The sequence below is a fragment of the Stegostoma tigrinum genome, chromosome 23 (assembly GCF_030684315.1).
Source record: "Stegostoma tigrinum isolate sSteTig4 chromosome 23, sSteTig4.hap1, whole genome shotgun sequence".
NCBI lineage: Eukaryota > Metazoa > Chordata > Chondrichthyes > Orectolobiformes > Stegostomatidae > Stegostoma > Stegostoma tigrinum.
Window position 1 is genome coordinate 32970845 of NC_081376.1, and position 27250 is coordinate 32998094.

At 38.8% G+C, this 27250-nt stretch overlaps 1 protein-coding gene across 3 annotated transcripts in view; it reads right to left on the reverse strand.

Moving 5' to 3' along the window:
- Nucleotides 1-1291: 1291 nt before the first annotated feature.
- Nucleotides 1292-27250, reverse strand: part of adcy9 (adenylate cyclase 9) — a 166459-nt gene continuing 140500 nt past the window's right edge. The window contains exons 6-11 of one of the 3 annotated variants that reach the window (XM_059654049.1): nt 25250-25455; nt 22955-23114; nt 21993-22141; nt 13282-13320; nt 11259-12006; nt 1292-4040 (exon numbers count right to left, since the gene is read on the reverse strand). In XM_059654049.1, the coding sequence (XP_059510032.1) occupies nt 3999-4040; nt 11259-12006; nt 13282-13320; nt 21993-22141; nt 22955-23114; nt 25250-25455 (1344 nt within the window). In that variant the 3' untranslated portion in view covers nt 1292-3998. Of the gene's footprint in view, nt 12007-13281; nt 13321-21992; nt 22142-22954; nt 23115-25249; nt 25456-27250 lie in introns of all 3 variants that reach the window. The other 2 variants (XM_048551883.2, XM_048551884.2) reach the window with 2 other exon arrangements.

Here is a 27250-nt window from a genome sequence, read left to right on the forward strand (position 1 = left end):
TATAACTTTAATTGGATTAAACACTAACGTCTAACTCCTCTCTATTGTGGTTAGATATAAAATTAAAGGGAGGATAAAGGTAGTATTTAAACATCTTCAGTGTGATCAATCTAATAGGAAGGTTTTAAATTGGCTCGATGGCTCATCGGATAGGCAAAAGAGAATCAAGCATGCAGGAAAGACCAGCAAATTGCAGCCTTTTTTAATTGATTAAAACGGTTGTCAGTTAGCAACAGCAATCCAGCTAAGTGCCAATAACAAAGGGTTGGTGCTATTGGACAAACTCAACACCAACCTACATTAATAGCACCACTAATGTGGTGGAACATCCCAAGGCATATTCTAAGAGTGTTATGAAAAAAAGTGACACAAGAAATGCCAGTTAATATTACAGCAGATGACCAAAAGCTAAGTCAAAAAAGCAGGTTTTACAAAAACAGCAATAGAGGAGAGGTTTCTTGACTTGAGTATTCAAGGCTGCCATTGGTGGAGCAATAAACTTTTGTGGGGAAATCATGAATAGAATTTGGAGGTAAACTTGTCAATGAGTTGTTAAGTTATTCAACAGTCTAATGATAAAGGTCCAGTTAAAAAGGTAGAAACTCTTGGTGACGGAATCTTCATTGACATAAATGATCCAGTGATTCAATTGTTGGTGTGAATTGCAGGGAGTTTGAATTTACTCTTCAAACAGCGAAGATTTTAGAAAACAGAGCCAAGAGCCAATAATTCAGGATGGAGCTCTATTGCTGAGGCTGATGAATAGGATTGTTTGAAAGACCATATTCATGTGTTCCATCTGAGAAATCTTACTTATGGCAGTAGTTGAGGTTGATTCTTTGAGTTGTTGTAAAGTTTCATCAGTTGCAAATAGAGTAATCAGAAGGGAACGGGCAAATTTGCGTCCTATGAATTATTCTTGAGTAGATGAGTCCAAGGAATGGACAATTCAAGCCCAGTTTGTGTATCCCATTGTGAAGATCAAAGACCTATGACTTGAAAATTATTTATTGCGTCTCAGCACACAGAAAATTACATTTACGCAGAAAGTAGTGTTTAACTCAATTTAAAAAAAAGGAGGCAATGTTGAATTTTATCAATGACATTCCATTACAGAATTTTAAGCAAAGCTTTGAGATGATACAAAATAATTGCCACTGAACAGCCAACAATTTTAAGAGATCGTAAGGAAATTCTATAGAAATCTGCTCTGGAGTAGAGTTAGAAAAAACAGATTATCTCAGGATGTGGCACAAAGCACAGATAGCGTCATAAATAAGTGCTCACTGTAGATAATTAACCCATTATTTTTATTTGTATTAAATAAATCCAAAATCAATTTGTTTTATTTTACTTTATGCTTCTAAATTGTCTACAATCCTCCATTCATGTGACATTCTTGGAAAATAACATCATGAACAAGGCAATGGTGAATTATCAAGTACAGTAAAGTAACTGTTAGTTGAGTATACACCTCAACACAGGCATAATATACAGAATTCAGCTCCTGGATCACAGGCAATAATGGTCCATTAATGAACTGACAACACTGTCAAGGCATGATGACATCATGAAACATTTCAGCAGGAACCAGATCCATTTTATGTCGATAGATGATTCAGAATGTCAAATGTTGTCCAGCTTTCCCTCCCTGCTGTTCGTGAACATGCAGGTATGCAAATTTTAGGAAAGCCACATTCTGCATTCAGGAAACTACATTTTAGCTTTGGAAATCAGAGGGTTTTTTATAAAATAAATTCATTAGTCAGATGCAAATGGTACTGGCAAGATTGTTGCCCAATTAACCTCAACTAGTCTCAACTAACCTTGAGAGGGTGGTTGATGACTGCCTCTTTGAACTGCTACAGTCCATAAGGTGTAAGTGAAGTTAGCTAGTGTTCCAAGATTTTGACTGTATGCAATTAAGTAATGGCTTTATGTTTCCAACCTGGGACGGTGTACAATTTGGAAGGGAAGACTGTTGAGATCAGCAACCTAAAGGAGGTAGCTTCAGGCAGTGATAACTTGACCAGGTTTCAAAAAATTAGTTTTACGCAAGATTGTTTAACTCAGTTCACAGATAACACAGCCTTCCAAGTCACTGAGATCTTGGATGACAGCAAAGTCAGAGCCGGCCATTTACAGCTCAGGAGTCCACCTAGCCAATAAAGTCTGGAACTTTAGCCCCTTCATTACCAATGACACATTTCTACATTGACGTAGACTGAGCTTTCCTGAATGCTCTTCTCATCAGTCACCCTTGTTTTAGGGCAACATGGTGGCTCAGTGGTTAGCAATGCTGCCTCACAGCACCAGTGACCTGGGTTCGATTCCACCCTTGGGTGACCGTGTGTTGAGTTTGCACATTCTCCCATGTCTGCGTGGGTTTCCTCCAGGTGCTCCAGTTTCCTCCCACAGTCCAAAGATGTGCAGGCTAGGTGGATTGGCTGTGCTAAATTGCCTGTAGTGTTCAATGACGTGTAGATTAGATGAGTTATAGGGGGATCGGTCTGTGTGGGAGGCTCTGAGGGTCGGTGTGGACTTGTTGGGCTGAAGGGCCTGTTTCCACACTGTAGTAATTCCATGATTCAATCCCTATAGCCCTGCAAGTTTAGGTTCCCATTCAATTTCTTTTGAAATGATTGATTGGTTTTAATTTCATCACCCTCTTCAGCAAGTTTCAGGTTATCACTACGCACTGTGTAAAAGATTGTTCCCTGGTATCTCTTATCCAAAGTTTTAATACTCTGTTCCATGAACTGTCAGCAAATGGAAGCAGTTTTCATTCTCAACATTATCTAAGCCTGCCATAATTTTGTACACCTCTATCACATTTCCTCTCAATTAGCATTGTTCCAAAAACTGCCCCAAATTGACTTTGTAATACATGCCCTTAACCCCTTCCCAAACATTCCAAAGTCATCCGATGGAATTTGAAACTTGAACACTCTCTCTCCACAAATGATGCCAGACTCAGAGGTTCTCCAGCACTGTGTTTTTATTTCAAAAACTCAAGTTGTACACTTGCATGAAATGGATATTGTAATTACAAACTGCAGTTCCAAGTGTACTGACGTGCCTCAGAGTGTGGCATACTATACTGAAAGAAATGAATCTGTTTTGAACTTAGGCAATATCAATTTCAAACTATTTATTCACAAGATTTGTAGAGGTATCTGACACTAGTATATTTTTGAAAACAATTGGAAGGGAACCTGCAAGTGGTGGTGTTCCCATGAATTTTCTGCTTTTCATCTTTGAGAAAAAATAGATTTGGCAGGTGACTGAAAATTCACCAGTTGCTACAATGCATCTTGTAACTAATGCACTGCAACCAAGGTGCATCAATGGTAGAAGGACCAAATGCTTGAGGTGGTGCATTAGGTATGACTCAAACAGGTTGCTAAGTCCTGAGCTGTTTGGAACTTCTGAGTGTTCTTAAAGTTTAAGCTGCATTCAAAGTAAATGGAAAATACTTCTGACTTTTAGTAGCCTCCATGGCCATCCATTTAGCCATATAGTGTTTGTGTGGTTGACTCAGTTAAGTTTCTGATCAGTGGTGACTCCCAAGATGGTGATGCTGGGGAATTTAGCAACAGTAATGGCCATCCTTCAAGGGGAAATGATTAGACTTTGTTAGATATGCTCATCACATGGCACCAGGATGATGCAAATGTTACTTATCATCTAAAGCATGCTGCTGGAATTGTTTGGTAGAATTGCACATGATAATTAACACTGTATAATCAATAACATATATCCTAACTTCTGAAGGAGGGAGATAATTAAAGCAGGCGCTGAAGATTAAGCCTAAGACACCACCCTTACAAACTCCTGTCGCAATGTCCCAGGACGGAGGTGATTGTCAAAGAACAACCATCTTTCTTTCTGCTCAGTCTGGCTCCAACCATTGTCAAGTAATCCCATAAGAAAACAAGCTTATCAAATGCCTTTACTGCATTCCCATGTGTCGTGATGTTATTTGGTACCATGTTACGTCAAGTACATGAATAATGACCAGCATCTGTGATGGTTTGGACCTTAGGAAGAAGAAAAAATAATCAAGCTGACACTTCTTGCTTAGGGTGTTGTTTATCAATTGGTGACCAGTGCTAGGAAGATACTGAATTATATTTTATAGCGATGGAAATTTAAAGTATGCAAGACTTGGCAAGATCCCACAAAAAGATTAATGGCTAGTTCTGAGGAGCCACTAGACTCAAAATGTTAACTCTATTTTTCTCTCTAGAGATGCTACCTGACCTGCTGAGTTTCTCCCACACTATGTTTTGCTTTCAGATTTCAAGCATCCATAGTTTTTTTTGATTTTATATTAATGGTTAGATCATTTATTTTAGTGGCCCTCTCTCTGGTATAACGTTTCCTAGGTTGCATTTGGAGTTTTTTTTTTAAAACATATGCCAAAGGGGTCAGACAGATCTGATTAGTGCTGCACTTATGCTGACTTTCTCTGCACTGAAATATCAGTCTAGACCATGTTCAAGCCTGCATAATGGGCTTCAAATTGAACCTTCCAGGTGGGCTGAGCATGCTATCACTAAGCCAAAACTAATGCCTAAAATAGAACATAGAACATAGAGAAGTACAGCACAGTACAGGCCCTTCGGCCCACGATGTTGTGCCGTGGAATAATCCTAATCCAAAAATAAAATAACCTAACCTACACTCCCCTCAATTCACTGCTGTCCATGTGCATGTCCAGCAGTCGCTTAAATGTCACTAATGACTCTGCTTCCACGACTACCACTGGCAAAGTATTCCATGCGCTCACAACTCTCTGGGTGAAGAACCTCCCTCTGACATCTCCTCTATACCTTTTTCCTAACACCTTAAAACTATGACCCCTCGTGGCAGTCAATACTGCCCTGGGGAAAAGTCTCTGGCTATCGAAAATGCACTATCAAGTTTGTTCATTTAATGGAACTTAAGTTTAGGAGGTTGGAAACAAAAGGAATCCTGTAAGGATATGGCACTTATCCTTCAAATTAAGTCACTAGAGAAGTATTGAGCATTGTATTTTTCCTCAGATTTTCTACTGGTGATCAATAACTCAATCGGCTGGACAGGAAAACAACTTCACTCAGAATTGGGTGTATTTACAAAGACTGTAGGACCTGCAAAATATGAGACAAGTAAACCTACCAGCATAAATGGATAAACAATTTCTCCTTAGATTCCTTCTTATCGTGGGATGAAACGTTCTTACAGTTGGGCGGTATTGTTATGCCAAACAATTATGATTTTTAAGATTCTCCAAGATCTGAAAAGTTTAATTTCTCTGACAGTAGGAATGTTTAACTCAGTTTTAACATCTGCACAACTAACTGAAGTAAAGATAATCAGGGGAAAGCTAGTAAATATAAATACAAAACTAAACATGGTTTTGGGATAGCTCTTTACACAAAGCCAAATATTCAGAGACATCCAAGAAAATGTAATCACCACATAAACTAATTTATATAAATGTGCGTCAGTATAATTGAAGCTGTCAGATGAGTCTTTTGCTGTTGAGAATATTGGGGGTGTGGCTTAAGGTGCTCAAATATTTTTAAAATGACATGCATAGACAGTTGAACTTACCAGTTAAGTATGATTCAGTTCTCATTTTCCAGCTTTCCAGTGAAATACTTGTGCCTCACAGCACAACTCATGTATAGCTTTATTATGAATACTGTACTAATTGATATGGTACTGTGAACTTTTACAGTGAAATTATGTCCTGTTATTCACAGTAAAATGGTTTTTAATATACAATTGATTACAGATTGGTAGTAATAAGTCATATATTGCTTATCTATATACATATAGCTTAATATTTCACATACATTTTCTTTTTATCAACAAAGCATAGGCAAACTATTTACAAGTTAAACCAACATCAGAGCAGCACTCCCCTTTCCACAATGCATAAACCCCATATTCCCAACAAGCCACACACATTCACTGTATTTAGTGTTGCTCTAAGAACTGCTCCTTCATGACTACCACAAGCTGCGGCTATGTTCTAGCAGCAGCTGGCAGATCTCAGCAGCTGGGCCTAGGCCTGTTCGGTATTTCAAGACCCACCTTTGCATTGGCCGTAGCTGTGTAATTTTGCAAATGTCACTGCATGGCTCAAGCCAATGAGTGATGGCACTCTTCAGGCAGAGTCTCAAATGGACAAGTGTGATTCCATATTTGTTTATTTGGGCTGAAAGTAAAAATGCAAGGACTCCTTCAATTAGTGGCTTGCAACAAAATTATTAGGATGGTCAAACACCAAAGTACAATGGGAAAGATTAATCAATCAAATCACTGTGGGGGACTGCATCATCCAAAATCCCCAGCCACCCTCCAGATCAACTAACCAGCCAACCATGTTTGCTCATCACGGCACTCAGTGTTTCAGCACATAGTAATTAGGATATATAAGGATTCCACATGGCTGGTTCTGATAAATATCAGTTATATGCTGTGATAGCTGGCGAGAAAAGCAAGAACAAAATTTGTAACAGTATGTCTCAAAAAAATGGACAACACTCTTGAAGAAGGTCCTCCAGTTCCACAATGAAAAATCTGTACTGATAGAAATCGCACATATACTTGCGAGGATGGGGCTGAACCCTGATCGTCTGTTTTAATGGAGGGGTTTGTGTACAAAGTCTGTACATGTATTGTGAGGTAGGAGAAAGGGAGGAGAAAGGGGCCCTTGAATCCACATATATAATGTTCAACTAAATCCCATACAAAAACAGATACTTAGTGTACTTTCTCTCCACTCCAACAATATCAAATTAGGATGGTCAAAACACCAAAAGGATGAAATTGTTCAGCTTGGAGCAATTTGCACTCAACAGCACTGCCACACCCTCAATAGAGTTGACATAGTTGTGCCCAAGTGTAAACATTTACATGTTTACTTAAATGCAGGAGACTTAACAAGTGCAATTGTAAGACAATAATTAAAATCAACACTTATGTCTTAAAAAGTGCTGATACGTCCTTTTTATTATCACCTTCCCAGTCAGTTTTAGCAAATTACTTAAGGCAGGGAGGTGAGAAACAAGTCAAAAACTAACACAGCTAGAATGCATGTATGCCACAAAGGATTTCCTGAAAAGTTAAGGAGGGGATATTGAGTGTTCACTGCTTATTGTTGCAAAGCCTGAGTTCAATAGTGCGAAGCTTCTTGTTGGCAGACTATTTTATATCAAAGAATTTATACAACTATTAAATTCAAAAATACAGTTGAAAGATACTGAACAGTTGCCCAGTCTGTTGGAACCTGCAACAGAATGCTGGAATACAGGCCCCATCACATCTGCCATGCTAATTGGATGTCAGGTGTTGGTGTCACCATTACTGAAAGCAGCATGGAGCAGGCACCCTGGCCAGAACTAGCAGCTTCAAACATAAATGGGAAAGAAATATGCACATAAAACATAGATAAATTTGCGTTTATCTAGAAAAATGTGCTGACACCTAACAGTTGGGCATTTCACCATAAACCACGTGCAAACCTTAACAGAAAAGCTGCAGTGGTTCATGGGGCGCGGGGTGGGGGCGCAATACAACTTTCATTAAAAGCCATAACTTGTCTGAGAGATCAGGTCATGTTTTTCACTTACTCAGACCTTTTGCACTCTGCTGTAAAGATGATATATTTTCCATGAGAAGCGAAGTAGTCCAGACGACATATTCTAGAAAATCCCAGTAGGCTGGGACTGGTTGGTAATCTCACAGCATTATTTCTAGGCCTCGGATAAAAGATTTGAGTATGAATTAAGATGAGATATATTTCATTCATTAATACAAAGGTATTTCATTCTACTTTCATCAGTGAAATTTAAGGGGCAAAAGTTTCAATTTGAATGAACTTGAGAGGATAACTGCCTGCAGAAAGACACAGAGTACCTAGAGCTTAGAGTGTACTGTAGAGTTCTTGCTCAGATACCCAGGTGATAAATTGAGAGAACAGCAACTTCTCATTCTGGCTCTCAGAATATCTCTGCTTCTCCAAGTCGGATTACAGTTGCAGAACTTGCTAGTGTTTCAGTTCAAACATTTACACAAATACCAACATTTGAACATTAAATCTGGAATCAAATCATACTACACAAGCTTCAGGTGTGATAATTGGAAGATATAATTAGCTAAATGCCCTTATAGCTTTTGTTTATTTTGTTACAGCAAAATAAAATGATCAGGACCCACTAGAAAGAACACACCATCAAATCAAAGTATGTGCGCACAGAAGTTGTTTGATTGAGGGCTGGGACTGGAAATTTTAGGGATGGTTTGGAATAAAATACTTAAGGTGTGACAAGCTGAGTGAAACCAAAGGCAACTTAGTGAACAAATTTAGACATTGTCAATTTTTATAGAAGTGTGTTTCATCTGAACATTGTCAAAAAAATGCAAATTGATTAAAGGAGTCAATAAATACCTCACTCCTCCTTAGATTTTTGTCCCGATGACCAATTTGGTTAAGAGAGTGTTTTGTTTACATACTATGGAGAGGCACTGATCAGATCAAATGCTTGAATCCTTTCCAAGATGAATATCAACTGCATTATTGTGTTGCCTGGATATGCAGTTGCTCACTGATCCACGCTGAACAAGTTCTCTATGTGAATTGAGCACCAGGGCTGCCACAATCAAGGCCTTGCTATGATGTAGGAATCTAGGACAATGTCATTCCAAACCTCTGAGTCTTCTCAAGACAGGGGGTGTACAAAACTTGGTCACAATCTCAAACTAGATCCATCTATTTAAGCCAACAGATAACTTGAAAATTATCATGCCACAGACCCCCATTAACTTTTTTTGGGGTTATTCAGTTTAATACTGTTCAATAAAACATAAATCCAATACTGGTTTGTCATTATTACAAACACCTTAATGTTACTCCATACATTGTTTGACACTGCATCCTCAAATTGGATTTTAAAAAATATTTAAAAATATCTCACCCAATGTTGGGCCAAGACACACACAGTCACATTAAGGGCAAATTCCAGCAGGGCAGTTTTCCAATATTTCACCCAGAGTGTATACTTAGTGGGAAACCTATGTTCCACTTGAAGAAATGTCAAGAATCAAGTTAAAAGAAGAACTGATTTTTAAAATGTGACAATGTGCTGACACCTCCCAATGAGGAGTCGAGAACAAATCACATCAGAATGGCTTACATTTCCTGATACAGTCTCACAAAGTGTTAAGTTGTTTGTTGCAGGTTTCAATATGTAGCAACCAAAAACTTCAAACAAAAGCAGAATTCAAATAAAACATACCAAAAAGAGTTTGTCTTGAGAATGAGTGAAACAAAGAATCGGGAAAATCTTTATCAACAGTGGTAACACACTATCTTTAAAGGGTGCACACAATTCAATCCATACACCCTATGAACTAGTGTGAAAACTGCATCAATAATGTACATTATTTGATTTGGTAGGATAAAGGTGGCATCATTATTTGTATCTTCCATAATCACATGCAGGATATGTAATGATGGAATGCTTACCTGAATCCTTTAATATCAAAAATGGCTACAATAAAATAAATGTCATTTGTTGCTCTTATAAATTTAAGCCCAGCCTTCCAAAAACATTTAAATAAAGTCTTTGTTGCAGACAATTTTTGTCATTTTCACATTAGCCCGTCATAGCTTTCCTGGAGTGAAGAGGAAGGAACAGACAACTCCATTGCTTATGGAAATGTTGCACAACATGTGACTTGGCAGAAATGTTCCTTTCATGTAGTGATCAGATTATCCTGCTTTCCCCTTCTTGTTACTGCAGCAAAATCTGACTGGAGGACGACAAAACATTAGTTCTTGGGTAGCTTGTGGTCAGGGGGACTCATGACTGGAATTTTCTCAGCAGTAACAGTCTCTGACTGGTCTGGGTAGTGGTCCTGCCTTATTCCACACTTCTAACTATAGCTGATTTTAAGAACTGAAAACAGATCTCAAATCATAACGTGTTGAGGCTTTTAAAGAGAACATTTAGCTTTTGGGGATAACCAAAAAGGTCTGTTATTCTAATCTGGAATCAATGCTAATATTTACATTAATTCAACTCACTATTCTGAATAAGGCTGTTCAACATTCAAAACTTTTCTTATACAGATCTAAACAAACACAGAACTCAAGACTTCAACTGTTCCAAACAAATTTAAAAGAATCACAGCCCTCTAGACACCAGCATGTAACACTGTGGCTGAAACCCATCCAGTCTTCTTTTAATATGTACTTTGTAGGTACAGTCAAAGAAAGTGAAAGACAGGGCTGTATCCTCAAGGTTAAAGTGGCACATTCATTTCATAATTTGGAATGTGTCAGGACTTACTCAGGGGTTGTTAATAATTTACTTGACCAGATTCTTCCCACTCCCATTCCTTGTGAACTGAATGCTTTCACCGAAATCCACCCTCAGTGGTTGTTTGCAGATGCTCAGATTAAAAGATTACCTTAAGTACAGGTACAAAAAGTACAAAGAAACAAAACTGCATTGAGAAAGAAAAATGAGACGGAGTGAAGTGTAAGAAGAATGGAAAAAAGATGGAAGAAGGTTGAAACCACAGCTTTATCAAGGGTTCTAAATTAAGCCAATCTTTCAGTTACCTCCATCCATCCTACCTGAAGCACATGCTTCAGTTTTTCCAAAGGCACTTAATATCCAAAACAGCACAGGCATTTGCAATGGAGTTGGATCCTGTGTTGCTGTGATCCACACAGCAATCAGGATGTAAAATGAAATATTAAAAACCGGAAATAATTACGTCACGCAGACTACCAACGTGAACTGACTTCTCCCAGGTGAGCCCGGTTTGTGGTATGAAAAGATGCATCATAGTTGGCTAGATATTTGTAACTTTGTCAGTTCATCCATTTCCTCTGGATCGTCGTCACCCATTTTGTCATCAGCTTCCTTAATCTGCACTTTTGTGACCTTCTGACATGCAGAGGATGAGTCATTAGCCTCAGTATTAGCAGGGTAGTAACCAGACCTGTCCAAGACTGGCAGAGAAGGCACAAGATTGGCAAGCTCATCTGTAGGTGACCTCCCAATACTTCCGTCCACTTGCACTCTGATGTCTGGAGACACTGAGTGCTGGTGTGATGGGATGATCCCACTGTTTGTGCTTTTTGGGTACAGATATGTTTTCATTTGACCTTTACCCTTAACATTGACTGTCCCTCGGTAATCAAAGTCATAGCCCATCTCGCTCAATATTCGATAGCTCTCTTCACTCACCTGGATCTTACACTCCACTCCCGTAGTGTCCATCCTACTAGCAATGTTGACAGTGTCACCCCATATGTCATACAGTAGCTTTGTAGTGCCAATAACTCCTGCAGTAAGGGGTCCATGGTTGAAACCAATCCTTAATTTAAAGTTGAACCAGAGCATGTCTTTGTTGAACTCATCGACAACCCTCATCATTTCTTTGGCAAACTCAAAAAGTGTCTGCAAGTGACTGTGCGGATGATTGCTATCACGTCGTTGTGATGGATTCAGCCCAGAAGCTGCCATGTAAGTAGCTCCAATGGTTTTAATCTTTTCAATATTGCTGTTGTATTGGGGTTTGCTCAATAATTCATCAAAATCACCAATAAGTTCATTCAGCACCCGGTAGCACTCCTTTCCTCCTTCATAGTTCTCCTCATAAAATTCACTGAAATTAACTATGCTGGCAAAAATAACTCCAACATCTTCATGGTTTTTGGAGTAATGAGGAGTTACCTTGAGCTGATCAGCCACATGAGCTGGGATGATGTTATGAAGGAGCCAGTCTGCTTGGTCCTTCATGCTCTGTATCTTGTGCCGATGAAGATCTGCCTCCACGTTACCATGGTAATTGAGACGGTAACTAACCTCAAACTCCCGGTTCAGGAACCAGACTAGCAGAAGCAACAAGACAATATCCAGAATCACCTCCTGTCTGATCATCTCCAGATTCTTTGAACTCCAAGTTGACATTGAAATATTGCACCCAACTTCTCTGTTCATTTTTTGGGGGAGCGGGGAGGGGAGGTGGGGGGTGGAGAGAGAGGGAGAGAATAAGTTTTCTTTCTGACAAGCAAAAACAAATAAACAGATGTCATGTTTTACTACACAGAATGGATTCAGGCCAAAAAACTGCCTGTAATAAATACAGATCCTAAACTGTATAACGCTTTCTAAGTTAGATAAACATTACAACATTGAAGAGAGTCAGAATGATTGAGGAAACGGACAGATAATGTAATGAGCACGCTTTCAAAACAGGTTTAGAAAATTTTAAACAAACTAAAATGTTGCTCTATGACAAGTTACACCTCGCCCAGACCAGAGGGGCCAGAAAATATATTTACTGTGTTTATAGGTCTGCTTTTAAAAAGATCCAACATTATACAGCCAGGGTAACTCAACATAGGAACAGCAGCAGGCCATTAATTCCTCAAGCCCATTCCACCATTCAATGAGATAATGGTTCATGTGGTCTAACACGTACCTGCCTTTGGCCCATATCCCTTAAAACCTTTACTAAAGAAAAAAGTTATGTATTTCAGATATAAAACTAATTCAGGGTCCTGAAGTGCTAGTGAATAAGAAACTTTCATGGCCTAAGGATGTCTCAAAGTGCTGTACAGCTAATGAATTTGCTTCTAAAGTATGGTAATTGTAACACTGGCAAATGTGGCAACCGATTTTGCACATTACATCAAAGCAGAAAATTAATTCGATATACACGTGAACTGTCCAAATAGTATTTATTGATGGATGAATGATGCTAAGACATCAACAGAACTCTCTATTCTTCTTGAAATATTGTTTTGGGATCTTTAAAAATCTAAACTCATGGAAAATTTACAGCACAGAAAAGGAAGTCATTTTGGCTTATTGTATTTGCGTTGCCAAAGGAGCTAATGGGCTGTACTTTTTTTAAACTCTCACTACTAATGCATATCAAATTACTTTTTTAAAGGCGAAAAGGGTTCCTGCTCCTCCCACCATTTCAGGAGTACCAGGTCCCATCACGCTCTAGGTGTAAAACTAGCTCAACTTCCTGCTAAGCTTTGTGCTAATACTTTAAATTTATGCACCTTGTTATCAATAGCTGTATAGTTCAAAATGTCATTCTTCTACCTCATTTCCCCAGGGTCTAAAAGATAAAGATTATCATCTGGTATCCTGCAATGACTGAGGTGTTTGATAAAATAACAAATAAATTAGCTGCTGAAAACTGACTTTCCACAACTGGTGTTAAGAGGCACAACATGATCTTAAATCTTACCTAAATGATTCTATAGATTCAGATGGTGTTTCTGGCAAGCTGCAAATTAAAAAAAAAACACACCTGAAAATAGTCTTCTTTGTCATGTATGTGCAAGATCGATGACTTCTCTTTTTCATTTCCCAACTGTAATTTCTTACAGCTAATCTGTTACCTTAAAGTACAGTTTGTACAGATTTATCATTGGCTTACCTCTCAATTTATCAATTTTCCTGTTAACTTCACAGTACTCCAGTGACATTGCTCATAAGACACCTAGAACCAGGATGCTTACCAAAATCTTCTCCTTTATCCATCTTCTATCCGCCTCCCCCTTTCTCCCTATTTATTTCAGAACGTGCGTCCCCTCCCCCATTTCTGAAGGAGGGTCTAGGCCCGAAACGTCAGCTTTCCTGCTCCTCTGAAACTGACTGGCCTGCTGTGTTCGTCCAGCTCTACACTTGTTGTCTCTGCTTACCAAAATATTCTTTTAATCGATGTTACACACCTATTGCTTTAAGAAAACACCTGATTTAAGGGCTTTGAGCTTTGTTCAACCCTCTCAAATTTAATTTCCAGTTACGTCAAAATCTGTTTCTAGGTATTTGCGTCTTTGCTCTACCTCACATGGTTGGCTCATGCTTTACAAAAAAATTTGCTCTCCAACAGATTTTTCACTTCATGCTATAATTTAAGTGATGCAAAATATATCCCATCTTGTTTTACAGTAGATCTGTAGCTCCTGCTGAAGCCATCGTTGTAGTACTCTCTATTACCAATGACCAACAACTGAGCAAATGATAATTTCCTTTGCCACAGTGCAAACATCAGTTGCAAATCAGTAGCACCCAATTTTCAACTCAAATTCCCAGCTGCAGATTGAAATTTAGGCATATTTGGGTAAAACCAGGGGTAAAACCTTGGGAACAGTGAGTGCTTTTACCCTAAACAGAATTACACAATTTAAGTTGCTCTTTGCAATTCATTCAGGAAGAAAATTGTGGATAAATACTCAAAGTACTGCAGATGCTGTAAATCAGGCCCAAAAATAAAGTTGCTGGAAAAGCCCAGCAGGTCTGGCAGCATCTGTGAAGGATAAAACAGAATTAACATTTCGGGTCTGGTGACCCTTCCTCAGAACTCAAAACAGTGGAGCTTGACAAAATTTTCTAGCTTACAAAATGTGAAAAATTTTGCTGATTTCAGTCATTTAGCTATACATCACTGGCATTTAAATATTAGATTAATTTACATCAGAACTTAAGAAATAGGAGCAGAAACAGACCAATAAGTCCTTTAAGTTTACTCCAAATAGTTGAATTGATAATTACCTCAACTCTACTTTGTCTTCCATAATACTAGACTTCCTCATAGATCAGATATCTGTTTAAGTCAATCTCAAAAATAGTTACTAGAGCTTAGCTTCCACAACTTTGTGATAGTGGGTGAGAGAGTTTGTTGCTGTTGTAACTGTCCTTAGCAAAAGACCGTCAATACTCAATGGGTGACTTTCAAGTGTGACAAGATATACAAATATGAATTGGAAGGATGGCTATTTAGCCCCTTGAGCCTGGTCCACCATCTAATAGGGCATGACTGATCGTCGCTCAAATGTGAATTCCTGTCAATTCCTGATATCTTTAAAGCTCTTTGCTTAACAAGAATCGATTCCCTTTAAAAATACTCATGGATCCTACTTCCACTACATCACCAGTTATAAATGGAAGGCCACTGATTCTTAACCATTGACCCAAAATTCCAGAGACTTCCATAACAGGAAACATCAACTCCATGTCCATTAGGTCATGATCCCTCAGGATTTTTCACATTTCAATGAAGTTGCCTCTCACTCTTCTGAACTCTATTAGATACAGGCCTACCCTCTCCAGCATTTCCTCATAACATTCCAGGTATTGATCTCGTAAGCCTTTGCTGAACAGCCTCCAAAATATTTACAACCTTCCTGAAATAAAGTGTACAACACTCCAGATCTGGGTCACCATCAGAACTGATTCTGAGGAAGGATCACTTGACCTGAAATGTTAACTGATTTCTCTTCACAGATGCTGCCAGATCTACTGAGCTTTTCAAGCAATTTCTATTTTTGTCTTAGATTTACAACATCCACAGTTTTCAGTTCTTATTTAGCTTTCCCAATTACTTTCTGTACCTGCATACTAATCTTCTGCAACTCATGCATAAGGACATGTTGATCCCTCTGCATGAGCTCAGCAACTTCTGGCCCATTTAGAAAATGTACTACTTTTCATTCTCCTGCCAAAATGGATAACTTCATATTTTTCCACATTATACTAAGTTTGCCATGTCTTTGCCCACTTATTTATCCTACCTACATATTTCTTAATCATGTCCTCTTCACAATGTACTTTTCTGCCCACCTTTAGGTCGTCAGAGAATTTGGCAATGGTACTTTCCATCCATTTATCTATGCCATTTACAGAAATTGCAAACAGCTGAAATCTCAGCACCAATCCTTGTTGCACAAGCTCATTACATCTTGCCAATCTCAAAATGACTCATTTATGCTTACTCTCTCCTTGCTTGCCAGCCAATCTTCCATCTACATTAATATGTTAGACCTACATCATTAAGTTTAACAACAGCTTCTATCATTTTCACTGTGACAGATGTTAAGCTGCCTGTTTTCCAACGAATTCACCATCTTCCAATCTAATGGAACGCATACCCCCTCTCTGCACACTTCAGAATGTGGCTGATCTATGAAACTATCCTGAAAACTTTCTTTGAACTCATCATGTCTGTGCATACTGTTGATTAGTGTGGTAATGTTGTCCCCAGCATTGACTTCTGGTTTTAGAAGTCACTCACACACACAGATCTTGAATAAACGAGCAAAGGAAAAATATAAAAGGGAACATAGCTTCTCATCTAAGCTGCATCTGCCCACTGCACACCTCGTAGGTAGATTAAAATCTTTCATTATCACCATGTTTTTCTGACAGGCTTTCACTATTTCTTCCCTCATGCTCTTCACTGCCACAACATTACTATTAGACGGCTCGTATACCATTCTTGAAAGTAACTTCTTGCCTTTAACATTTCTCATTTCTACCCCAATTGTTTCCACATCTTGGTTTCTTGAACTTAAAATCGCCCTTCTCTAAGTGCTAATACCATCATTATCTGACAGAACGACTCATCCATCTTTTCCTATTTTTTCTGACCTTCCTAAATGTCCTGTAGCCATCAAGATTCAGGTCCTAATCCATTTCCTCCTGCAGCCATGTCTCTGTAATGGCAACTATGTCATACATGATTTTTATCTGTGCTTTCAACTTAGAAATTTTGTTTTGAAAGTTATGTGCATTCAGAAGCAGTGCCTTCAGTTTTATCCTTTTACCTTTGCAAATTCTCACCTTTTTATGATTGTCGCCTCTTAGATTTGTACACTTCTCTTTATTGTCATAATTTCTGATTTTTTTTCTCTTTGGCCTGACTCTAATCTGATTTATGCCTTCCCAAATTTGATCCCTTATATCCACTATTTATTTTAAACTCTCTACTTCACTAGTTATGGATTTGTCAAGAACACCAGCCCCTGCATGGGTCAAGTAGAGACTCTCTTCTTTACAGATTTCACTTCCCCCTGTACCCACACTGAGAGAGATTAACCATACTGCTTGAATCCAACACTATCCATCTGAAGGATTTGCAGTGTTGTTCTTGCAGTAGATGCTTCTAGCATGATGAACTCATTGCTGCAGTTCTCAGCTCCACCCAAAGTTAAGTTTCCAATCAGTTAATTAGAAGAAATTGTACCATCTCCAATTCTTAGATGTCTCCTCACCTCGAATTAGAACACAAACATATATAAAAGAGAAGCAGATTATTCAGCCCCTTGAGACTACCTTGTCATTCAATAAGATTTTGGCCTAGAAAGGGTTCAGAAAAGACTTGAGCATGTAGCCAAGGTTGGACAGTTTCAGCTATAGGGAGAAGCTGAACAGGCTGGAGCTATTTTCCCTGGTGCATCAGAGGCTGAAGGGTGACCTTATAAAGGTTTATAAACTTACAAGGGGCATGGATGGGGTAAATAGACAAGGTCTTTTCCCCAGGGTAGGGAATTCCAAAACTGCAGGGCACAAGTTTGAGGTGAGAGGGCAAAGACATAAAAGGGATCTAAGGGTCAACGTTTTCATGCAGAGGGTGATGTATGTATGAAATGAGCTGCCAGAGAAAGTGGAGGCGGCTGGTACGATTACAACATTTAAAAGTCATCTGGATGGGTATCTGAATAGGAAGTGTTTCGAGGGATGTAGGCCAAACACTGACAAATGGGATTAGATTTATGTAGGATATCTAGTCGGCATGGATGAGTTGGACCGAAGGGTCTGTTTCCGTGCTGTATATCTCTATGACTCTACAACTCTCTAACTGATGAGTTTGGATTAAGTGGTAATCTTAAACAATTTTTCCTGTAATTTATCAATTAACTAAAAACTGCAGTTTAAGTTAAGAGTTAAGTTTTATTGCAACCTTAAATCAGGGAAATAAGAAACACTGAGAAAAGCTGCAGCTAGTTAAGAGATGGTTTAATCCAGTTTGTTTAACCTCCAGTTTTCAGGAAGTCTAAATAAAGGCTTCCATTGATATTGCCTTGGTTTTCTGGGGTAAAGTGGGAATTTACTGAGTTAGGAGTGGGAGTGGGAGTACGCGCATGCATCAAGTGGGGAGCTTTCTTCTCCTAACATTTTCAGCCTCCTGTAGTTCACCCCTCTTTCACTACAGGGATGAAGCTAATTCACAAGTATTGAAAAATTTTCTATTATTCCAACAGTAACTAATAATGCTTAAAATTACAAGACTGCAGGTCAGCTCAACACAACGGAGTATACATTCTGCAGCGAGAGACATCACGGACATAACACATGCACCAGACTAACATAACTGCAGAAAATGCCACCAGTTGCACAAACTTGAGCTCTGGGTTTTGAAACTTGAGGAGCAGCTGCAGTCACTTATGTATCCATGAGGTAGAGGTCCAAATGAAGAGCAAGGTTACGGAGGTGGTCACACCACAGGTGAAAAGTATCTGAGTGAACAGATGTCCACCAGGCAGTTCGCTAGGCCTACCAACAAGTAGACAATGCAAGAGTCCCGAGGCAATTTGTTTGCTTTTTGGTATTCCATTTTGTATACTGATGAGAGTAATGGCACAATGGATGGCTTAGCTTCACGGGCATCACATGCGGTGCAAGAAAGACATTGAAGAAGCAATAATAATAGGGTATTTTAAAGTCAGAGATCAGAGACATCACTCCAGGGAGGTGTAATGCCTCCCTGCTTCCAAAGTAAGAAAAAAATGTTAGAGCAGCGGCAAGCATTCTGCTGGGGCAGGTGCTCAGGCAGAGATCTTGGTACCAGTGACTTGGGTAGAAATGGGGATGGGGTCCTGAATGCAGATTTCAGGGAACTAGCTAGCAGCTTTGAAGGAAGTACTTCTAAAGCAGTAGTCTCAGGATTACTCCTGGTGCCATATGTTGGGAAGCATAGAAACACGCAAATTGGGAGATTGACCATATGGCTAGAAAGATGGTGCAGGAAGGAGGGCAGCAGGTTTCTGGGACATTGGAGAAGGTAGGATTTAGATGGTTTACAATCAAATGACACCCTTGCAGAGAGATTCGCTAATACTGTTGTGGAGGCTTTAAACAAGATTGGCAGAAGGTTGGGAATTTATGGGCAGATTGAGTAGGAAACAGCAGGCAGCACATCACATCTGCTTTCAGAGGCACAAACTGTATACAAAAGAAATTTAGCAGTTTTAAAACATTCTAACAAAATATTTTACATATAACGCAAGGAGCACAGCAAACAAAGCCAACAAGTTGAGAGCACGTTATCTTTACCATAATCATCAGGATGGCAGCTCAACATCCCTATAAAAAAGCGCTCTCAAACAGAATAAAGGTGGTGATTAAAAAAGGTGGAGCACTGATTCTTTAATCAATAGTGCAGTTACAGCTGAGAGGAGGGACGGAACAGTAATGGCTGATGGATTTTTTTTTAAAATGGAAAGCCATTTCCAGCAGTGTCCGATAGCAATCAGTTTTGAATCTCTTGCCATTTGTGGTAGATATTAAGATTTAGTCTGAAATGTGGGAGCTTTGATTAAGAAATGGCCAGAAATTGATATCAAATAGGATGGCTGTGAACTGTAAGATGTTATCAATGGTTTGGTTCAGTGGGTGGAAAAATGGCAAATGGAAATCAATCTGGAGATGTAGGTGGTTATGCAATTGAGGGGGTCAAACGTAGCAAGGGAATACACAAATTGGAGTACGGAGAGAGGTAGAGAAAGCAGAATACCATACAGTGCATGTCTAGAAGTCCCTAAAAGTGACAGGGCCAATAAATAGTATATACCCAATAGGTGGGTAAAGATGGCATATGGGTCCCTTCCATCATTAGTGAGGTACTCCAAATAAAAGCAAGATGCATAATGCTCAAACCAGGTGTGTGAATAAGGCCAATGGCTTTGATGTAGTCTATTTGCACTTCAGCAAGGCTTTTGAGAAGGTCCCACATAGGAGATTGATAGTAAAGTTAGGGCCCAAGGGATTAATTAAATTTGGCTAATTGGATCCACAATTGGCTGAGTGGCAGGAAGCAGAGGATGATGGTTGAGGAGTATACTTCTGACTGAATTTAAGGTGATTCGTAGAAAGGTGGGGGGGCAAGTGGAAAGTGTTTTTTTAAAATCCAGAGGTAGTGTGTCTAGAATTCACTGTATGGTTTGCTGTGAGGCAGAAACACTCATTTGAAAGGAACCTGGATTTAGACCTGAAACACTAACCTGCAAGGCTATGAACCAGATTATGGAAAGTGGGATTAGAATGGGCAGCTAGTTTATTCAGATGGCTTTCACACAAAGGGTTGATGGTCACAAACAGAATAGCATTCCATGTGCTGATTTGATTACTGGCTGTACATTATACTTTTGATAACTCATGCACAAAAAGATACCTAGATCTCTGTGCATCTTGGAATTCTGCAGTTCAACTGTTTTGGTAATGCTCTGATTTTTTTTTCTGCCAAAGTGAAGAATATGACGTTTCCCCACATTTTATTTCTTCAGGCAGATTTTCTGACCACTCACTTCACCTCAGTCTACAACCTCCTCATATCATCGCAACATATTTTCTTACCTGTTTTTCTGTCGTCTGCAAATTAAGCTAACATACTTTTGATCCCCTCATCCATCTAAGGCATTGATACAAGTTAAAAAGAGCTAAGGCACAGGACAGACCCCTGCAGAACTCATCTTGTCACGTTGTGGGAATCTGGAAAAGACTTATTTATGCATACAGGTTCCTGCCAGCCAATCTTCTAACCACATAAGTATGTTACCCGCAATGGCAAGTATATCTATTGCATGCAAAAAGCTTTTATGTTGCACCTTGTCATAAGCCTTCTGGGAATCCCAGTACAGTACATCAATGGGGTCTCCCTTGTCCACGGCACATTTTACGCCTTCCAAGTTAAATACAACATATCTTTGACAAAACTATGCCAACTCTTTCCAATTACCATGAGTTTTTCTAAGCACCTACCTGTAACCTCCTTAATGATTAATTCATCACCCTGGTTTCATCTTTTCTGCCTCCCTCTTTTCTTGAATAGATAGGTAACATTTACTACTTTCCTGTCTGATGGAGCCTTTCCAGAATGAAGAAAATTTTGGAAAATTAATGCTAACCTATTTACTACCTCATTAGCCATCACTTTTTAAAAATCTAGGATAAAGCCCATCAGGACTCAAGGACTCATCAGCCCACAGCGCCATCTATTTACACAGTACTGTTTCGCTGGTGATTATAATTCACCAAGTTCCTCTCTTGCTTCCATGTCCTGGTGATTGCTATGCTGGGGGAGTTTTTTTTCTAATATTCTCTGTAGTGAAGACTGAAGCAAAATATTTGTTCATTTCATCCATGATTTCATTATTATCTATTGTTAACACCCTATTCTCATTTTTATAAAACTAAAATTTACTTTTGTTTGCTCTTTACCTCTTCTTTTAAGGAGATACCTGCAGAAACTCCTTGTCTCTGTTTTTACGTTTGTGGTTAACTTCCTCTCCCACTTTATTTCTTCCTGATGAATGTTTGAGTTGTTCTTTGGTCAGAATATAAAGAAAGACGATCATCTGACTTGCCACTCACCCTTGTTCATTTACACGCTTTTCCTTTAATTCTGGTGCTTTAATTTCTTTACATAACTGTTAGTGATTGATCCACTCCTTGATTTTTCTTTTCCATCGACATTTATTCTGAGTCAACTGCAATGTCCCCCTTAAAATTCTGCCACTGCTTCCCTATCATGCTATCTCCCAGCCCGGTGTCTCAGATCACTTTAGCTGAATCAATTGCATGTCAACATAGTTTACCTTATTTAAAGTTTAAAATACTAGAACTAGACCTACTCTTGTCTCATTCTAACTGGATGTAAAATTCAAGCATACTACGGTCACTGCTGTCTCTCTGAAAACAGCCTGAGAGACGCTATGTTCTCTCCTTACTCTTTTCTGGACAGTGCATTTAGTGCTCCAAACCCATTTCATAGAATTCTATATTTTAAAAAAAGCATCAAAAAAGTCTAATCACCAAACAGATGTCAAAACATAAGTGGTGAACAACATTTATGAGGAATCAGCCTTGCATCAAATGTGAAAAGGATACAATACTCACTTGGAAGGACATAGTGTCACATACAGCAGGATGAGAAGCGATATGCCTACTATCGTAGCCAAAGAAAATCTCATCCAGGAGCTCAACTGACAGAAGTTACAGTAGTGAATAAAAGTGATGATCATTGCACAACAGAAGAACATGGTAACCTGCAGAAAGAGTCACACGTATAACAAGTTAAAAAGTTAAGGAGCCACAAGTTAATAAAATCCAGGTCAACTCCTTCTGGTTCGCAAGGATCAGTGGTGTGCACAAACAAAAACAAAGTACTGGAGAAACTCAGCAGATTTGGCAGCATCTATGGACAGAGAAACAGAGTTAACATTTCATATCCAACATGATTCTTCTGGAGTTTTGAATGAGATGTCTGACACCTGACCTGCTGAGTTTTTCCTCGACAGTCTTTTTATTTCAGATCTCCAGCATCAGCATTATTTTGCTTTTCATTTGAATGGCATACATAGATTTGATTTTGTTTGAAATGTCGTAAAAGCCTTCATTTGAAAGTCCCTCCGAAATTGGAGCATAATAATGATCAAGATCATAAGTCACGTATAAGAGAGGTGGAGGTCATTCAGCCCAACATAGCCGGTCTTTGAACAGGCTACCAATTAATCCCACTAGCCCCAGTGCCTGCAGATCTCTGTTCAGAAGTTACTGTTGAATCTGCTTGCACCATTCTTTGTGTAATCTTGAAATCCCAAATGATCAATTTATTCAACTAGAATTAAGAATGTTAGTCAAAAAGGGTTCACCACTTAATTTGCCAGAGAAACTCAAGTATGGCAGCATCTGAGGTTCTGAAAGAGGGTCACTGGACTCAAAATGTTAGCTGTTTACTCTCAGCAGATGCTGCTGGACCCACCGAATTTCTCCAACAATGTGTTTTTGTTCATTTCAGGTCTTCAGCGTCATGATTCTTCGTTTATTTATCTTCCCCACTACAATGCAAAGATACTTACATTTACATTGGTTTTAAATTCACACGTGAACTGGGAGAACACAGCAACTGCAGGGAGAGAGATGAGAATGGCTCCGAAAAAGTGGCGAGGCAGCCAACCAGAGATTGCCTTCATCAGTCTTTTGGTGCATGGCATCACATCATCCAGGTAAAATGCCATTCTACAATGAAAACATTGGGTTGAGGTTAGAACAGGGAGTTAAGAATTAAAGTCAGCAGTTCCAAATAATTTCACGAAGTTGCTGCAATTTACCACAACTAAGTACGTACAGAACTACAGAGTAAAGAATAACTTTGGTACTACAAATAACCAGACCCAACTCTAAAACTTGCCTGTACGTTATTATTCTGTAATCTAGCAAAAACAAAAATCTCTGAAGATTACATAAAAGATTAAAAAGCAACCTGAACTGTTAATCCTATCTAGTTCTATCAACAAATGCTGTGTAAGCTGTTCTGCTTCCAGCAGTTGATCTCATGTTGCTATCTGTGTGTGCAGTACCAATCATTTTCAGGAGATGGAGCTAGATATTATTTCTCGATAAAGGCTAGAGTTGACCATGAAACTCAAATAACCAGAGCTGGACAGTCAGTTGGAAATAGATCAATTTGTTTCAATTTGAAATGTTGCTTCTGCTTTGCAATTCAATATATTATTGCTGAAGCTATTAAGGCAAAATACTGTAAAGTGTGTGAAATCTATACAAACACTGTAACACATGCAAGCTGTATTGCAAAAATTCCAGATCTTTGCCACCCAAAACAAGCAAACATTTTACATCAATGCGAGCTCAAGTTTGGGAAAGATGGAAGAGAAAGAATTAATAAATAATTCACTGCTGTTAGAAATAATGCAGTACACTGCAATGAAATTTCAATGCACAGACTGCAGAAGCGTATATTCAACCTTACTGCAAACAGAAGCCAAATACAACTCGCAGGTAAATAGCTGTGGCATCATTACTGGTCACCTTACAGGCGATGGCTTACATTATTGTTAGTAACAGGGCCTAGAGATTAAAGTTCAGAGTAATTATGCTAGTCTAGAATCTTAACGTCTAGTGACGTTAGTCCATCACTACCTTGAATTCTTTACAAGAGTGTGTTAAGGTAACTGCTGACATCCAGCACTTCCAAAAAATTGATCTCTGAAAAATGTGCTGTTTCACAACAACTTGACAAGATCTGGTCTCTCATTCGTAATCACATTAAGATTCCTCATGGCTGATGGATGTGTGACGAGATCATTTAAAGTTTTATTTTGTGTGCAGCTGTAAGACACCTCAAGATTACAACAGGATGAAACTTTGCCAAAAGCGTCAGCACACAGAAGTGTGAACAATATCAAGAAGCTGAGGGGATTTGCTTTGTTGACAAGTGTTTCCTATTTCTTACCCATCTATGGTGCAACTGCCTTGTCTCAGGACTTTACATGCAAATCTGATACAATATGGATATTGAGGGAAATGGCAGGCAGAGGAGGAGATATGGTGCTGAAATTCTCCATGTTATTAAGGAAAATAGTCCTGACATTTTCATCGTGGTGATGAAATATGCCCTCCAACATAACCACCCAAATTCAAGTATATATCTGCTTACTTGCAGATGATGTTTCTGATTTAAACCATTATCATCGTTTCCTAGCCTTAACATAAAAGATCCAATGTGGTACCTGGTGAAGCGTTTAAAAATTCAATTTGATACTCCTGTACAAACTGAAGAACAACCATGTGGATGCTAAGATCAAATGTGTCATTCTATTGCATAGGATAACTTAACAATGAATGCTAGGATAGTTAGTTCAGGACTAGGCCTCAACCAATAACTGTACTTGGAAACATTAAACCAGAGACAATTAAACATGCAACAGTCCAATTCAGTATCCTGAAACATAACTCCCATCAATCATACAGCAATTCAGACATTTAATTAGAGTTTGAAATCAAAATAAATACTCAAATCTAAAGCTCAATTATCTAATTAAACAAGTTGAATTTTAAAAGCATTAACACTCAAGACCATTGCAATAAAATGCTGCATCAATAAAATTCACAAGGGTGAGACTTGGAACACAGGTCTTCTCGATCTGCATTTTATCATCTCAAACCTCTTAACAAAGATGCACACTTAAAGCTGAACAACTTGTGAGAAGCACCCAAAATATGAGCTGGAGTCAATGCATGGAGACATTTACACAAACAATGGATAATGGAGGGAATTAACAACATGCCAGCCCTTTTCCATGAAGCATGGACCCCAAATGCACACAGCCCTCCATACAGCACGCTTGCCTCACCTGATGGAGATAACCAAGGAAAGCACTTGAAGCAGAATCGCAAGGACAAAAACCACAACAGAGGCATGCGAAGGAGATGTACACAATCCCTGCTTCATGAAACATGTGATGGAGAGAAAGAGGAAGACTATGGTGGAGAGAAAGACATCAAGGAGTGAACTGAATGTGGCACTGGCAAACGTCTTCTCTGATGCATTGTTCACAACCTATTGGGGGAAAAGAAAGAAAAATAAAAAACACTGTACACGTTCAACAAGATAAATACCGTAACATTGCAAACACGTAAAGCAGAACAGATGGGAAACATAAATGACCCCACTGAACAATTCCAGCTATAAAATGCTTGATGTAATGAAATTGGTTAAAGCAAGCAATGGTACCACCAGTCTGTTACATCCAAGCTTAATTAAATATTGTCCTATAAACATCAGTCCCATAGCATTTCAGATGTCGAGCATCTACTGTGTGTTATGGCCATGGGTGATATATTCACTTCTTACATCTGGTTTGGATAATTCCTGCTCATTCCAAAATGATATGCAAGCCTAATTGGAACACAATCTTTTTCAGCAAAATTGGACTGCTGAAAAGCTCATTTTATTTCAGCACAGTTGGGGGAAAGAAAAACCATATTACAAAGGCTGAAACTTTACAAAATTACATTAGAATAATAGGATGCAAGTCATTTAAAAGGCAGTTCATTATAACCAAATGAGCAACACTCTAAAATACAATACACTGAACTCTAAGAGCAGATCTAAATGCAGTCGCATAAAGGACAGAGTCAGGCATATATTGCATTGAAAGAGAAACTTGACACAACCTACCCGAAGTAGCCCATTCAACATTATAAAATATCCATTCCCTCCAATGCCAGCACCCAGTGGCAAACATGTATTATCTACAAAATGAACTTCAACTTGTTAAACTTCCTTCAACAACTGCACTGCCAATCTCTAGCACCGAGAATAAGTGCAACAAAAATACATTATTGCACCATTAAGTTTTCCTCCAAGTCACACAGCAACTTGACTTGTAACTGCCATTCCTCCACTGTTGCTGGATCAAAAGCTCCAAACTCCCTTCCAAACAGGATTATGCATGCACCTAAATCACATGGGCTGCAATGGCTCAAAATGATACCTCAACATCACCTTCATACAAGTGAATGGAAATGGTACATTAATCCTGATCTTGTGAACAAGGTTCTTTCCAAAAGTAAATTTTAAAAAGAAAAAAAAAAAATCAAGGAACACTGCATTGGGTCACTAACGAACAAGTCACGTTTCCTGCAGCAAGCTGCATACTACAAGCATGAAAAGTTTTGTTTAACCTGAAGGGCCCAGGTAATTACATCAGAGGACAGATGCACAGGAGGAAGAGTCAGGAGCTTTGCAATGGCAACTGTGAACACTTTTTGGTTAATTTAGCTATCAAATGTATGTTTTCTGTAAGTGTAACTTGATTTCTTCTGTTCTCCTACCTCAAGATGATACAGTAGAGAGCACTATTGATCACAGGAGCAGGCAGAGATAAACCGGGTACAGGTAATCACAGGAAACCCATTAGAAAAGGAAAATTCATTAAATGTGTGCTTCACACCAGTGTGTGGAAAGTTCCACATTCTCATCATTTAGTTAATACAAATATAAAAGGACATAACTAAGAATTGACGGTTGCAGGAGTAGATTTTCTCAAGTATTAAGAGGAATAGGATAGACTTAATTTGATTACTTAGAAATGTCACTACACATCACACCTCAAAGAAACAAGTATTTACATACAATGTCACATACACAGTACTGCAAAATCCATCAATTTATTTCTGTAGCTAAGCAGTTCTATCTTTTGTAGACGTAAACATCTCAAATCATAAGTGATAACTGGTCTTGTAGCTTTTTTAGTGGCACTGATTTAAGTGTAAAACTTCTGTCCAGCACAATCAGGAGAAGGATCTGATTATTTAACTTCAGATGAAGAAATCAGAAAACAGCCTTTCAA